The 14,709-nt window shown below is 46.9% G+C and overlaps 1 protein-coding gene across 1 annotated transcript; it reads left to right on the top strand.

Moving 5' to 3' along the window:
• Positions 1-2,341: 2,341 nt before the first annotated feature.
• Positions 2,342-4,059, top strand: LOC120035640 (basic proline-rich protein-like; the record flags this gene model as incomplete). The annotated part of the gene is made up of 2 exons (XM_038982216.1): positions 2,342-2,696; positions 2,744-4,059. Coding segments are annotated over 2 exons (1,671 nt in total), but the record flags the coding sequence as incomplete, so codon positions are not given.
• Between the last annotated feature and the right edge of the window lie 10,650 nt (positions 4,060-14,709).

The raw sequence follows: 14,709 nt of genomic DNA, 5'->3' as shown, positions 1-14,709 counted from the left end.
ACTCCAACCCTGTTCCTGTAGTACTACCGTCCTGTAGGGTTTCACTCCAACCCTGTTCCTGTAGTACTACCGTCCTGTAGGGTTTCACTCCAACCCTGTTCCTGTAGTACTACCGTCCTGTAGGGTTTCACTCCAACCCTGTTCCTGTAGTACTACCGTCCTGTAGGGTTTCACTCCAACCCTGTTCCTGTAGTACTACCGTCCTGTAGGGTTTCACTCCAACCCTGTTCCTGTAGTACTACCGTCCTGTAGGGTTTCACTCCAACCCTGTTCCTGTAGTACTACCGTCCTGTAGGGTTTCACTCCAACCCTGTTCCTGTAGTACTACCGTCCTGTAGGGTTTCACTCCAACCCTGTTCCTGTAGTACTACCGTCCTGTAGGGTTTCACTCCAACCCTGTTCCTGGAGTACTACCGTCCTGTAGGGTTTCACTCCAACCCTGTTCCTGTAGTACTACCGTCCTGTAGGGTTTCACTCCAACCCTGTTCCTGTAGTACTACCGTCCTGTAGGGTTTCACTCCAACCCTGTTCCTGTAGTACTACCGTCCTGTAGGGTTTCACTCCAACCCTGTTCCTGTAGTACTACCGTCCTGTAGGGTTTCACTCCAACCCTGTTCCTGTAGTACTACCGTCCTGTAGGGTTTCACTCCAACCCTGTTCCTGTAGTACTACCGTCCTGTAGGGTTTCACTCCAACCCTGTTCCTGTAGTACTACCGTCCTGTAGGGTTTCACTCCAACCCTGTTCCTGTAGTACTATCGTCCTGTAGGGTTTCACTCCAACCCTGTTCCTGTAGTACTACCGTCCTGTAGGGTTTCACTCCAACCCTGTTCCTGTAGTACTACCGTCCTGTAGGGTTTCACTCCAACCCTGTTCCTGTAGTACTACCGTCCTGTAGGGTTTCACTCCAACCCTGTTCCTGTAGTACTACCGTCCTGTAGGGTTTCACTCCAACCCTGTTCCTGTAGTACTACCGTCCTGTAGGGTTTCACTCCAACCCTGTTCCTGTAGTACTACCGTCCTGTAGGGTTTCACTCCAACCCTGTTCCTGTAGTACTACCGTCCTGTAGGGTTTCACTCCAACCCTGTTCCTGTAGTACTACCGTCCTGTAGGGTTTCACTCCAACCCTGTTCCTGTAGTACTACCGTCCTGTAGGGTTTCACTCCAACCCTGTTCCTGTAGTACTACCCGTCCTGTAGGGTTTCACTCCAACCCTGTTCCTGTAGTACTACCGTCCTGTAGGGTTTCACTCCAACCCTGTTCCTGTAGTACTACCGTCCTGTAGGGTTTCACTCCAACCCTGTTCCTGTAGTACTACCGTCCTGTAGGGTTTCATTCCAACCCTGTTCCTGGAGTACTACCGTCCTGTAGGGTTTCACTCCAACCCTGTTCCTGGAGTACTACCCTCCTGTAGGGTTTCACTCCAACCCTGTTCCTGTAGTACTACCGTCCTGTAGGGTTTCACTCCAACCCTGTTCCCTGAGTACTACCGTCCTGTAGGGTTTCACTCCAACCCTGTTCCTGTAGTACTACCCTCCTGTAGGGTTTCACTCCAACCCTGTTCCTGTAGTACTACCGTCCTGTAGGGTTTCATTCCAACCCTGCTCCTGGAGTACTACCGTCCTGTAGGGTTTCATTCCAACCCTGTCCCCTTTACCTACCATCCTAAAATCTCATTAGAAATGAGCTGTTTTTGGTGGTACAGTAATGTTATAGGCCTGCTACTGTAACGCTCGTCTGATGAAGAAAGAGTGGACCAAAGCGCAGCGTGGTACGTGTTCATGATATTTATTTAAATCTGAACACTAGAACAAAAATAACAAAGCGAGAAACGAACAGTTCTGTACGGTAACTAAAACTATACAGAAAACAACTACCCACAAACACAGGTGGGAAAAGGCTACCTAAGTATGATTCTCAATCAGAGACAACGATAGACAGCTGCCTCTGATTGAGAACCACACCCGACCAAACACAAAGAAATAGAAAACATAGAAATAAATAAAATAGAATGCCCACCCTAGTCCCTAGGGCGTGACAGCTACACTCTTCGGTTCTGTTATATACAATACTCATTAATCGTTATGTGATACATTGATTTAGCTTTGATCTAACTTTACTAAACCAGCCCGGTTGTGAGAAGTGATACTCTTCTGTTTGTAATTATAATAATAAGTGATGAGTGGGACTATTAGACGGAGGCAACAGATCTTGATGAGGGTTATTTTAAACGACTGGAGCTTCCTGGTTCTATAAAACAGCCATCAAATCAATCCTTTGGTGTGGTGTATTCTTGCACCTCAATAAACTAGAAACCCTATGCATTATTACCTCCAATTAGGCCCCTGACACAGCCTACCCTAACGGGCCCCACCCTGACAGAGCCTACCCTAACGGGCCCCACCCTGAGAGAGCCTACCCTAACGGGCCCCACCCTGACACAGTCTACCCTAACGGGCCCCACCCTGACACAGCCTACCCTAACGGGCCCCGCCCTGACACAGCCTACCCTAACGGGCCCCGCCCTGACACAGCCTACCCTAACGGGCCCCGCCCTGACACAGCCTACCCTAACGGGCCCCGCCCTGACAGAGCCTACCCTAACGGGCCCCGCCCTGACACAGCCTACCCTAACGGGCCCCGCCCTGACACAGCCTACCCTAACGGGCCCCGCCCTGACACAGCCTACTCTAACGGCCCCGCCCTGACACAGCCTACCCTAACGGGCCCCGCCCTGACACAGCCTACCCTAACGGGCCCCGCCCTGACACAGCCTACCCTAACGGGCCCCGCCCTGACACAGCCTACCCTAACGGGCCCCGCCCTGACACAGCCTACCCTAACGGGCCCCGCCCTGACACAGCCTACCCTAACGGGCCCCGCCCTGACACAGCCTACCCTAACGGGCCCCGCCCTGACACAGCCTACCCTAACGGGCCCCGCCCTGACACAGCCTACCCTAACGGGCCCCGCCCTGACACAGCCTACCCTAACGGGCCCCGCCCTGACACAGCCTACCCTAACGGGCCCCGCCCTGACACAGCCTACCCTAACGGGCCCCGCCCTGACACAGCCTACCCTAACGGGCCCCGCCCTGACACAGCCTACCCTAACGGGCCCCGCCCTGACACAGCCTACCCTAACGGGCCCCGCCCTGACACAGCCTACCCTAACGGGCCCCGCCCTGACACAGCCTACCCTAACGGGCCCCGCCCTGACACAGCCTACCCTAACGGGCCCCGCCCTGACACAGTCTACCCTAACGGGCCCCGCCCTGACACAGCCTACCCTAACGGGCTCCGCCCTGACACAGCCTACCCTAACGGGCCCCGCCCTGACAGAGCCTACCCTAACGGGCCCCGCCCTGACACAGCCTACCCTAACGGGCCCCGCCCTGACACAGCCTACCCTAACGGGCCCCGCCCTGACACAGCCTACCCTAACGGGCCCCGCCCTGACACAGCCTATCCTAACGGGCCCCGCCCTGACACAGCCTACCCTAACGGGCCCCGCCCTGACACAGCCTACCCTAACGGGCCCCGCCCTGACAGAGCCTACCCTAACGGGCCCCGCCCTGACACAGCCTACCCTAACGGGCCCCGCCCTGACACAGCCTACCCTAACGGGCCCCGCCCTGACACAGCCTACCCTAACGGGCTCCGCCCTGACACAGCCTACCCTAACGGGCCCCGCCCTGACAGAGCCTACCCTAACGGGCCCCGCCCTGACAGAGCCTACCCTAACGGGCCCCGCCCTGACACAGCCTACCCTAACGGGCCCCGCCCTGACACAGCCTACCCTAACGGGCCCCGCCCTGACACAGCCTACCCTAACGGGCCCCACCCTGACAGAGCCTACCCTAACGGGCCCCACCCTGACAGAGCCTACCCTAACGGGCCCCACCCTGACAGAGCCTACCCTAACGGGCCCCGCGTCTCAACCAACAGTCAATATAGGCTGAAGATCCCAAGCAGGGCTACAGCAACTTACAGAGAGGGTCAGCCTCTCGGGCTTCATGGTTTGGGTGTCCTCGGCACCCCCGAGGGGCCCCCGTGTTGATGGTCAGCATGGCGGATGTGTTGTTGCCTACCCTCACGGCCTGACGGCGGCCCGTCAGGAAGTCCAGAATCCAGTTGCAGAGGGAGGTGTTCAATCCCAGGGCCCTGAACTATGTGATGAGCTTGGACGGCACTATGGGTGTTGAATGCTGAGCTGTAGTCAGTGAATAGCATTCTTACATAGGTGTTCCTTTAGTCCAGGTGGGTGAGGGCAGTGTGGAGTGTAATACAGATTGCGTCATCTGTGGATCTGTTGGGCTGGTATGCGAATTGGATTGGGTCCAGGGTTTTCTGGGGTGATGTTGTTGATGTTAGCCATGACCTGCCTTGCTAAGTATTTCATGGCTATACATGTGAGTTCTACCGGGTGATAGTCATTTAGGCAGCTTACCTTGGCGTTCTTGGGCACGAGGACGATGGTGGTGAGCTTGAAACAAGTTGGTGTGACAGACCAGGTCAGGGATAGGTTAAAATTGTCAGTGAAGACACTTGCCAGCTGGTCATTACATAGAAACACCGGATTTTCATCTGTTCTTTTTTCCCCCAGGTGAAGCTGGTTGAGAGAACGCCAAGAGTGTGTCAAGCTGTCATCAAGGCAAAGGGTGGCTACTTTGAAAGAATCTCAAATATATTTTGATTTGTTTAACACTTCTTTTGGTTACAACATAATTCCATATGTGTTATTTCATAGTTTTAATGTCTTCACTATGATTCTACAATGTAGAAAATAGTTGAAAATAAAGACCCTGGAATGAGTCCAAACTGTTAACTGGTGCTGTAAGTAGGACACAGACATCCCTTTGAGGAAAAACACCTTCTATTGGAGTTGTCTTCAGGTAGATATGTGTAACAGGGTTTAAACAGACATCCCTTTAAGGGAAAACCCTTTCTATTGGAGTTGTCTTCAGGTAGATATGTGTAACAGGGTTTAAACAGACATCCCTTTAAGGGAAAACCCTTTCTATTGGAGTTGTCTTCAGGTAGATATGTGTAACAGGGTTTAAACAGACATCCCTTTAAGGGAAAACCCTTTCTATTGGAGTTGTCTTCAGGTAGATATGTGTAACAGGGTTGAAACAGACATCCCTTTAAGGGAAAACCCTTTCTATTGGAGTTGTCTTCAGGTAGATATGTGTAACAGGGTTTAAACAGACATCCCTTTAAGGGAAAACCCTTTCTATTGGAGTTGTCTTCAGGTAGATATGTGTAACAGGGTTTAAACAGACATCCCTTTGAGGAAAAACACCTTCTATTGGAGTTGTCTTCAGGTAGATATGTGTAACAGGGTTTAAACAGACATCCCTTTAAGGGAAAACCCTTTCTATTGGAGTTGTCTTCAGGTAGATATGTGTAACAGGGTTTAAACAGACATCCCTTTAAGGGAAAACCCTTTCTATTGGAGTTGTCTTCAGGTAGATATGTGTAACAGGGTTTAAACAGACATCCCTTTAAGGGAAAACCCTTTCTATTGGAGTTGTCTTCAGGTAGATATGTGTAACAGGGTTGAAACAGACATCCCTTTAAGGGAAAACCCTTTCTATTGTTGTGGAGCCACCTGCTGTATTTTTTGAGTAACTGCATCTCAGTGTGTCTCTCTCTCACCAGGCTGGGGAGACATGCAGGAGGGTTAGGGCTTAGCACAGGCACAGGACTCACCAGGCTGGGGAGACAGGCAGGAGGGTTAGGGCTTAGCACAGGCACAGGACTCACCAGGCTGGGGAGACATGCAGGAGGGTTAGGGCTTAGCACAGGCACAGGACTCACCAGGCTGGGGAGACATGCAGGAGGGTTAGGGCTTAGCACAGGCACAGGACTCACCAGGCTGGGGAGACATGCAGGAGGGTTAGGGCTTAGCACAGGCACAGGACTCACCAGGCTGGGGAGACATGCAGGAGGGTTAGGGCTTAGCACAGGCACAGGACTCACCAGGCTGGGGAGACATGCAGGAGGCCTCTTCGTTAGCCGAGGCACCGGATACACTGGGCCGTGAAGGCGCACTAGCGGTCTCGAGCGCAGAGCTAACACAACTCGTCCTGGCTGGATCCCCCCTGTAGCCCGGCAAGTGCGGGGAGTTGGAACAGGCCGCACTGGGCTGTGCTGGTGAACCGGGGACACCGTGCGTAGGGCTGGCGCAGGATAACCCGGGCCGAGGAGACGCACTGGAGGTCTGGAGAGCAGGGCTGGCACACTCCCCCTGGGTCGACCGCCCACCTCTCTACCTCCTCCCAGGTTGTCTCATACTCCTGGCCACGCTGTTTGGTCCTTTGGTGGTGGGTAGTTCTGTAACGATGTTCGTCTGAGGAAGAAGGAGAGGACCAAGGTGCAGCCTGGTACGTGTTCATGATTTTTAATAACACTGAACACTAGAACAAAAAATAACAAAACGAAACAGTTCTGTCTGGTACAGACACAGAGACAGAAAACAACTACCCACAAAACCAACATGGAAAATGGCAACCTAAATAGGATCCCCAATCAGAGACAACGATAAACAGCTGCCTCTGATTGGGAACCAATTCAGGCCACCATAAACCTCCATGCCCCTAGACAATACCAAATCCCCATAGATAGACAACACCCCTAGACAAGACAAAAAACCCCTAGACAATAAAAAAAACTAAACAAACCCCCCTTGTCACACCCTGACCTAACCAAAAAATAAAGAAAACAAATATAACTAAAGTGACAGTGCCTGTTTTCCTTTTCAATGATGATCCCATTTTTTTTTTATAGATATATATTTTTATTTCACCTTTATTTAACCAGGTAGGCCAGTTGAGATCAAGTTCGCATTTACAACTGCGACCTGGCCAAGATAAAGCAAAGCAGTGCGACAAAACAACTGAGTTACACATAAACCTACGTACAGCCAATAACACAATAGAAACATCTATGTACAGTGTGTGCAAAGGTAGAAGAGTAGGGAGGTAAGGCAATAAATAGGCCATAGAGGCAAAATAATTACAATTTAGCATTAACACTGGAGAGATAGATGTGCAGATGACGATGTGCAAGTAGAGATACTGGGGTGCAAAAGAGCAAGAATATAAATAAAAAGAGTCGGCCCGTGGATTGAACCCTGTGGCACCCCCATAGAGACTGCCAGAGGTCCGGACAACAGGACCTCCGATTTGACACACTGAACTCTGTCTGAGAAGTAGTTGGTGAACCAGGCGAGGCAATCATTTGAGAAACCAAGGCTATCGAGTCTGCCAATAAGAATGTGATGATTGACAGAGTCGAAAGCCTTAGCCAGGTCGATGAATACGGTTGCACAGTAATGTCTCTTATCGATGGCGGTTATGATATCGTTTAGGACCTTGAGCGTGGCTGAGGTGCACCCATGACCAGCTCTGAAACCGGGTCGCATAGCGGAGAAGGTACGGTGGGATTCGAAATGGTTGGTAATCTGTTTGTTAACTTGGCTTTCGAAGACCTTAGAAAGGCAGGGTAGAATAGATATAGGTCTGTAGCAGTTTGGGTCTAGAGTGTCTGCCCCTTTGAAGAGGGGGATGACCGCGGCAGCTTTCCAATCTTTGGGGATCTCAGACGATACGAAAAAGAACAATTTCGTCAGATCATTTTAGAAAGAGAGGGTCCAGATTGTCTAGCCCGGCTGATTTGTAGGGGTCCAGATTTTGCAGGTCTTTCAGAACATCAGCTATCTGGATTTGGGTGAAGGGGAAATGGGGGAGGCTTGGGCAAGTTGCTGAGGGGGGTGCAGGGCAGTTGCCCGGGGTAGGGGTAGCCAGGAGGAAAGCATGGCCAGCTGTAGAAAAATGCTTATTGAAATTCTCAATTATAGTGGCTTTATTGGTGGGGAGAGTTTCCTAGCCTCAGAGCAGTGGGCAGCTGGGAGGAGGTGCTCTTATTCTCCATGGACTTTACAGTGTCCCAGAACTTTTTTGAGTTAGTACGACAGGATGCAAATTTCTGTTTGAAAAAGCTAGCCTTAGCTTTCCTAACTGCCTGTGCATATTTGTTCCTAACTTCCCTGAAAAGTTGCATATCACGGGGGTTTTCGATGCTAATGCAAAACGCCACAGGATGTTTTTGTGCTGGTCAAGGGCAGACAGGTCTGGTGTGAACCAAGGACTATATCTATTCCTAGTTCTACATTTTTTGAATGGGGCTTATTTAAGATGGTGAGGAAGGCACTTTTAAAGAATAGCCAGGCATCCTCTACTGACGGGATTCGGTCAATATCCTTCCAGGATACCCCGGCCAGGTCGATTAGAAAGGCCTGCTCGCTGAAGTGTTTTAGGTAGCGTTTGACAGTGATGAGGGGTGGTCGTTTGGTCGCAGACCCATTATGAGTGAATAATTTCCTGGATGTAAATATGATCAGGGCATCAAGGTTTCAAAGGGTCAAGACACGTCATGAAAACCAACCTCTTGTGTTCCTGGGACAAAGCACCAAGGCATCCTACACCCAACAGGGAGGAACTAACTGTTGTCCTACTGAACAACTACTGGACAAAGCACCAAGGCATCCTACACCCAACAGGGAGGAACTAACTGTTGTCCTACTGAACAACTACTGGACAAAGCACCAAGGCATCCTACACCCAACAGGGAGGAACTAACTGTTGTCCTACTGAACAACTACTGGACAAAGCACCAAGGCATCCTACACCCAACAGGGAGGAACTAACTGTTGTCCTACTGAACAACTACTGGACAAAGCACCAAGGCATCCTACACCCAACAGGGAGGAACTAACTGTTGTCCTACTGAACAACTACTGGACAAAGCACCAAGGCATCCTACACCCAACAGGGAGGAACTAACTGCTGTCCTACTGAACAACTACTGGACAAAGCACCAAGGCATCCTACACCCAACAGGGAGGAACTAACTGTTGTCCTACTGAACAACTACTGGACAAAGCACCAAGGCATCCTACACCCAACAGGGAGGAACTAACTGTTGTCCTACTGAACAACTACTGGACAAAGCACCAAGGCATCCTACACCCAACAGGGAGGAACTAACTGTTGTCCTACTGAACAACTACTGGACAAAGCACCAAGGCATCCTACACCCAACAGGGAGGAACTAACTGTTGTCCTACTGAACAACTACTGGACAAAGCACCAAGGCATCCTACACCCAACAGGGAGGAACTAACTGTTGTCCTACTGAACAACTACTGGACAAAGCACCAAGGCATCCTACACCCAACAGGGAGGAACTAACTGTTGTCCTACTGAACAACTACTGGACAAAGCACCAAGGCATCCTACACCCAACAGGGAGGAACTAACTGTTGTCCTACTGAACAACTACTGGACAAAGCACCAAGGCATCCTACACCCAACAGGGAGGAACTAACTGTTGTCCTACTGAACAACTACTGGACAAAGCACCAAGGCATCCTACACCCAACAGGGAGGAACTAACTGTTGTCCTACTGAACAACTACTGGACAAAGCACCAAGGCATCCTACACCCAACAGGGAGGAAATAACTGTTGTTCTACTGAACAACTACTGGACAAAGCACCAAGGCATCCTACACCCAACAGGGAGGAAATAACTGTTGTTCTACTGAACAACTACTGAACATAAGGGAGGAAATAACTGTTGTTCTACTGAACAACTACTGGACATAAGGGAGGAAATAACTGCTGTTCTACTGAGCAACTACTGAACATAAGGGAGGAACTAACTGTTGTTCTACTGAACAACTACTGAACATAAGGGAGGAAATAACTGTTGTTCTACTGAACAACTACTGAACATAAGGGAGGAAATAACTGTTGTTCTACTGAACAACTACTGAACATAAGGGAGGAACTAACTGTTGTTCTACTGAACAACTACTGAACATAAGGGAGGAACTAACTGTTGTTCTACTGAGCAACTACTGAACATAAGGGAGAAAATAACTGCTGTTCTGCTGAACAACTACTGAACATAAGGGAGGAACTAACTGTTGTTCTACTGAACAACTACTGAACATAAGGGAGGAACTAACTGTTGTTCTACTGAACAACTACTGAACATAAGGGAGGAACTAACTGTTGTTCTACTGAACAACTACTGAACATAAGGGAGGAACTAACTGTTGTTCTACTGAGCAACTACTGAACATAAGGGAGGAAATAACTGCTGTTCTACTGAACAACTACTGGACATAAGGGAGGAAATAACTGCTGTTCTACTGAGCAACTACTGAACATAAGGGAGGAACTAACTGTTGTTCTACTGAACAACTACTGAACATAAGGGAGGAAATAACTGTTGTTCTACTGAACAACTACTGAACATAAGGGAGGAAATAACTGTTGTTCTACTGAACAACTACTGAACATAAGGGAGGAACTAACTGTTGTTCTACTGAACAACTACTGAACATAAGGGAGGAAATAACTGCTGTTCTACTGAACAACTACTGAACATAAGGGAGGAAATAACTGTTGTTCTACTGAACAACTACTGGACATAAGGGAGGAAATAACTGCTGTTCTACTGAGCAACTACTGAACATAAGGGAGGAAATAACTGTTGTTCTACTGAACAACTACTGAACATAAGGGAGGAAATAACTGTTGTTCTACTGAACAACTACTGAACATAAGGGAGGAAATAACTGTTGTTCTACTGAACAACTACTGAACATAAGGGAGGAACTAACTGTTGTTCTACTGAACAACTACTGAACATAAGGGAGGAACTAACTGTTGTTCTACTGAGCAACTACTGAACATAAGGGAGAAAATAACTGCTGTTCTGCTGAACAACTACTGAACATAAGGGAGGAACTAACTGTTGTTCTACTGAACAACTACTGAACATAAGGGAGGAACTAACTGTTGTTCTACTGAGCAACTACTGAACATAAGGGAGGAACTAACTGTTGTTCTACTGAACAACTACTGAACATAAGGGAGGAAATAACTGTTGTTCTACTGAACAACTACTGAACATAAGGGAGGAAATAACTGTTGTTCTACTGAACAACTACTGAACATAAGGGAGGAACTAACTGTTGTTCTACTGAACAACTACTGAACATAAGGGAGGAACTAACTGTTGTTCTACTGAGCAACTACTGAACATAAGGGAGGAACTAACTGTTGTTCTACTGAACAACTACTGAACATAAGGGAGGAAATAACTGTTGTTCTACTGAACAACTACTGAACATAAGGGAGGAAATAACTGTTGTTCTACTGAACAACTACTGAACATAAGGGAGGAAATAACTGTTGTTCTACTGAACAACTACTGAACATAAGGGAGGAAATAACTGTTGTTCTACTGAACAACTACTGAACATAAGGGAGGAAATAACTGTTGTTCTACTGAACAACTACTGAACATAAGGGAGGAAATAACTGTTGTTCTACTGAACAACTACTGAACATAAATGAGGAAATAACTGTTGTTCTACTGAACAACTACTGAACATAAGGGAGGAACTAACTGTTGTTCTACTGAACAACTACTGAACATAAGGGAGGAACTAACTGTTGTTCTACTGAACAACTACTGAACATAAGGGAGGAACTAACTGTTGTTCTACTGAACAACTACTGAACATAAGGGAGGAAATAACTGTTGTTCTACTGAACAACTACTGAACATAAGGGAGGAAATAACTGTTGTTCTACTGAACAACTACTGAACATAAGGGAGGAAATAACTGTTGTTCTACTGAACAACTACTGAACATAAGGGAGGAAATAACTGTTGTTCTACTGAACAACTACTGAACATAAGGGAGGAACTAACTGTTGTTCTACTGAGCAACTACTGAACATAAGGGAGGAAATAACTGTTGTTCTACTGAACAACTACTGAACATAAGGGAGGAAATAACTGTTGTTCTACTGAACAACTACTGAACATAAGGGAGGAAATAACTGTTGTTCTACTGAACAACTACTGAACATAAGGGAGGAAATAACTGCTGTTCTACTGAACAACTACTGAACATAAGGGAGGAACTAACTGTTGTTCTACTGAGCAACTACTGAACATAAGGGAGGAACTAACTGTTGTTCTACTGAACAACTACTGAACATAAGGGAGGAAATAACTGTTGTTCTACTGAACAACTACTGAACATAAGGGAGGAAATAACTGTTGTTCTACTGAACAACTACTGAACATAAGGGAGGAAATAACTGTTGTTCTACTGAACAACTACTGAACATAAGGGAGGAAATAACTGTTGTTCTACTGAACAACTACTGAACATAAGGGAGGAAATAACTGTTGTTCTACTGAACAACTACTGAACATAAGGGAGGAAATAACTGTTGTTCTACTGAACAACTACTGAACATAAATGAGGAAATAACTGTTGTTCTACTGAACAACTACTGAACATAAGGGAGGAACTAACTGTTGTTCTACTGAACAACTACTGAACATAAGGGAGGAACTAACTGTTGTTCTACTGAACAACTACTGAACATAAGGGAGGAACTAACTGTTGTTCTACTGAACAACTACTGAACATAAGGGAGGAAATAACTGTTGTTCTACTGAACAACTACTGAACATAAGGGAGGAAATAACTGTTGTTCTACTGAACAACTACTGAACATAAGGGAGGAAATAACTGTTGTTCTACTGAACAACTACTGAACATAAGGGAGGAAATAACTGTTGTTCTACTGAACAACTACTGAACATAAGGGAGGAACTAACTGTTGTTCTACTGAGCAACTACTGAACATAAGGGAGGAAATAACTGTTGTTCTACTGAACAACTACTGAACATAAGGGAGGAAATAACTGTTGTTCTACTGAACAACTACTGAACATAAGGGAGGAAATAACTGTTGTTCTACTGAACAACTACTGAACATAAGGGAGGAAATAACTGCTGTTCTACTGAACAACTACTGAACATAAGGGAGGAAATAACTGTTGTTCTACTGAACAACTACTGAACATAAGGGAGGAAATAACTGTTGTTCTACTGAACAACTACTGAACATAAGGGAGGAAATAACTGCTGTTCTACTGAACAACTACTGAACATAAGGGAGGAACTAACTGTTGTTCTACTGAACAACTACTGAACATAAGGGAGGAACTAACTGTTGTTCTACTGAACAACTACTGAACATAAGGTTGCATGATGAGACATTTTTTTATTTTTATTTAACTGTTATTTAACTAGGCAAGTCAGTTAAGAACAAATTCTTATTTACAATGACGGCCTACCCCCAAACCCAGACGACGCTGGGCCAATTGTGCGTCGCCCTATGGAACTCCCAATCACGGCCAGTTGTGATACAGCCTGGAATCTAACCAGGGTCTGTAGTGACGCCTCTAGCACTGAGATGCAGTGCCTTAGACCGCTGTGATACAGCCTGGAATCTAACCAGGGTCTGTAGTGATGCCTCTAGCACTGAGATGCAGTGCCTTAGACCGCAGTGATACAGCCTGGAATCTAACCAGGGTCTGTAGTGACGCCTCTAGCACTGAGATGCAGTGCCTTAGACCGCTGTGATACAGCCTGGAATCTAACCAGGGTCTGTAGTGACGCCTCTAGCACTGAGATGCAGTGCCTTAGACCGCTGTGATACAGCCTGGAATCTAACCAGGGTCTGTAGTGCATTAGACCGCTGCGCCACTCGAGGGTTCATCTTATAACCATGTGTAAGTGCATTTATAATGGTAAAGAACTGGAGGTAAATATTAGCTAAATATAACTGACCAGTTATTGCACTCTTTTGACTAATGCGATATAACCGTTTATTAATGGTTTATAAATGCATTTACAAATGATAAAGTAACCGTTAATAATGTAGTTATAAACCCTTTACAAATGGAACCTTATTGTAAATGGAACCTCATTGTAAAATGGAACCTTATTGTAAAATGGAACCTTATTGTAAATGGAACCTCATTGTAAATGAAACCTTATTGTAAATGGAACCTTATTGTAAATGGAACCTCATTGTAAATGGAACCTCATTGTAAAATGGAACCTTATTGTAAATGGAACCTCATTGTAAATGGAACCTCATTGTAAATGGAACCTCATTGCAAATGTAACCTCATTGCAAATGTAACCTCACTGTAAATGTAACCTCATTGCAAATGGAACCTTATTGTAAATGTAACCTCATTGTAAATGGAATCTTATTGTAAATGGAACCTTATCGTAAATGGAACCTTATTGTAAAGTGTTACTGGTTTTCTAACTGAGGCGAGGAAAAATTCAAGGCTTCCTTAACATTAGAGATCGTGCACCAGCTGTTGTTAACAAAAAGACACACCCCTCCTCCCTTTGTCTTACCTGAATCTGCCGTCTGTTCTTGACGATGCATAGAAAAACCAGCGAGATGTAAATTATCCACGTCCTCGTTCAAGCCACAACTGAGAGACTTAGGATATGACAGTTTTTCAGGTCCCGTTGATAGGATAGTGTCAAACGGAGCTCATCCAGTTTGTTCTCCAGTGACTGCACAATCGGCAATAGAACAGAGGGTAAATGTGGTCTATTGGCTGGCTGACGTAGTCTCGTCAGGGTTAGGGTTAGGGTAAATGTGGTCTATTGGCTGGCTGACGTAGTCTCGTCAGGGTTAGGGTTAGGGTAAATGTGGTCTATTGGCTGGCTGACGTAGTCTCGTCAGGATGCCGCCTCGTCTGCCTCTCTTTCGCCTCAGCTTCCTCTTTCCAGT

The sequence above is a fragment of the Salvelinus namaycush genome, unplaced genomic scaffold, assembly GCF_016432855.1.
Source record: "Salvelinus namaycush isolate Seneca unplaced genomic scaffold, SaNama_1.0 Scaffold1075, whole genome shotgun sequence".
Lineage (NCBI taxonomy): Eukaryota > Metazoa > Chordata > Actinopteri > Salmoniformes > Salmonidae > Salvelinus > Salvelinus namaycush.
The sequence above is the reverse complement of the archived record's forward strand: the minus strand, read 5'-3'. Positions and strand labels throughout refer to the sequence as shown.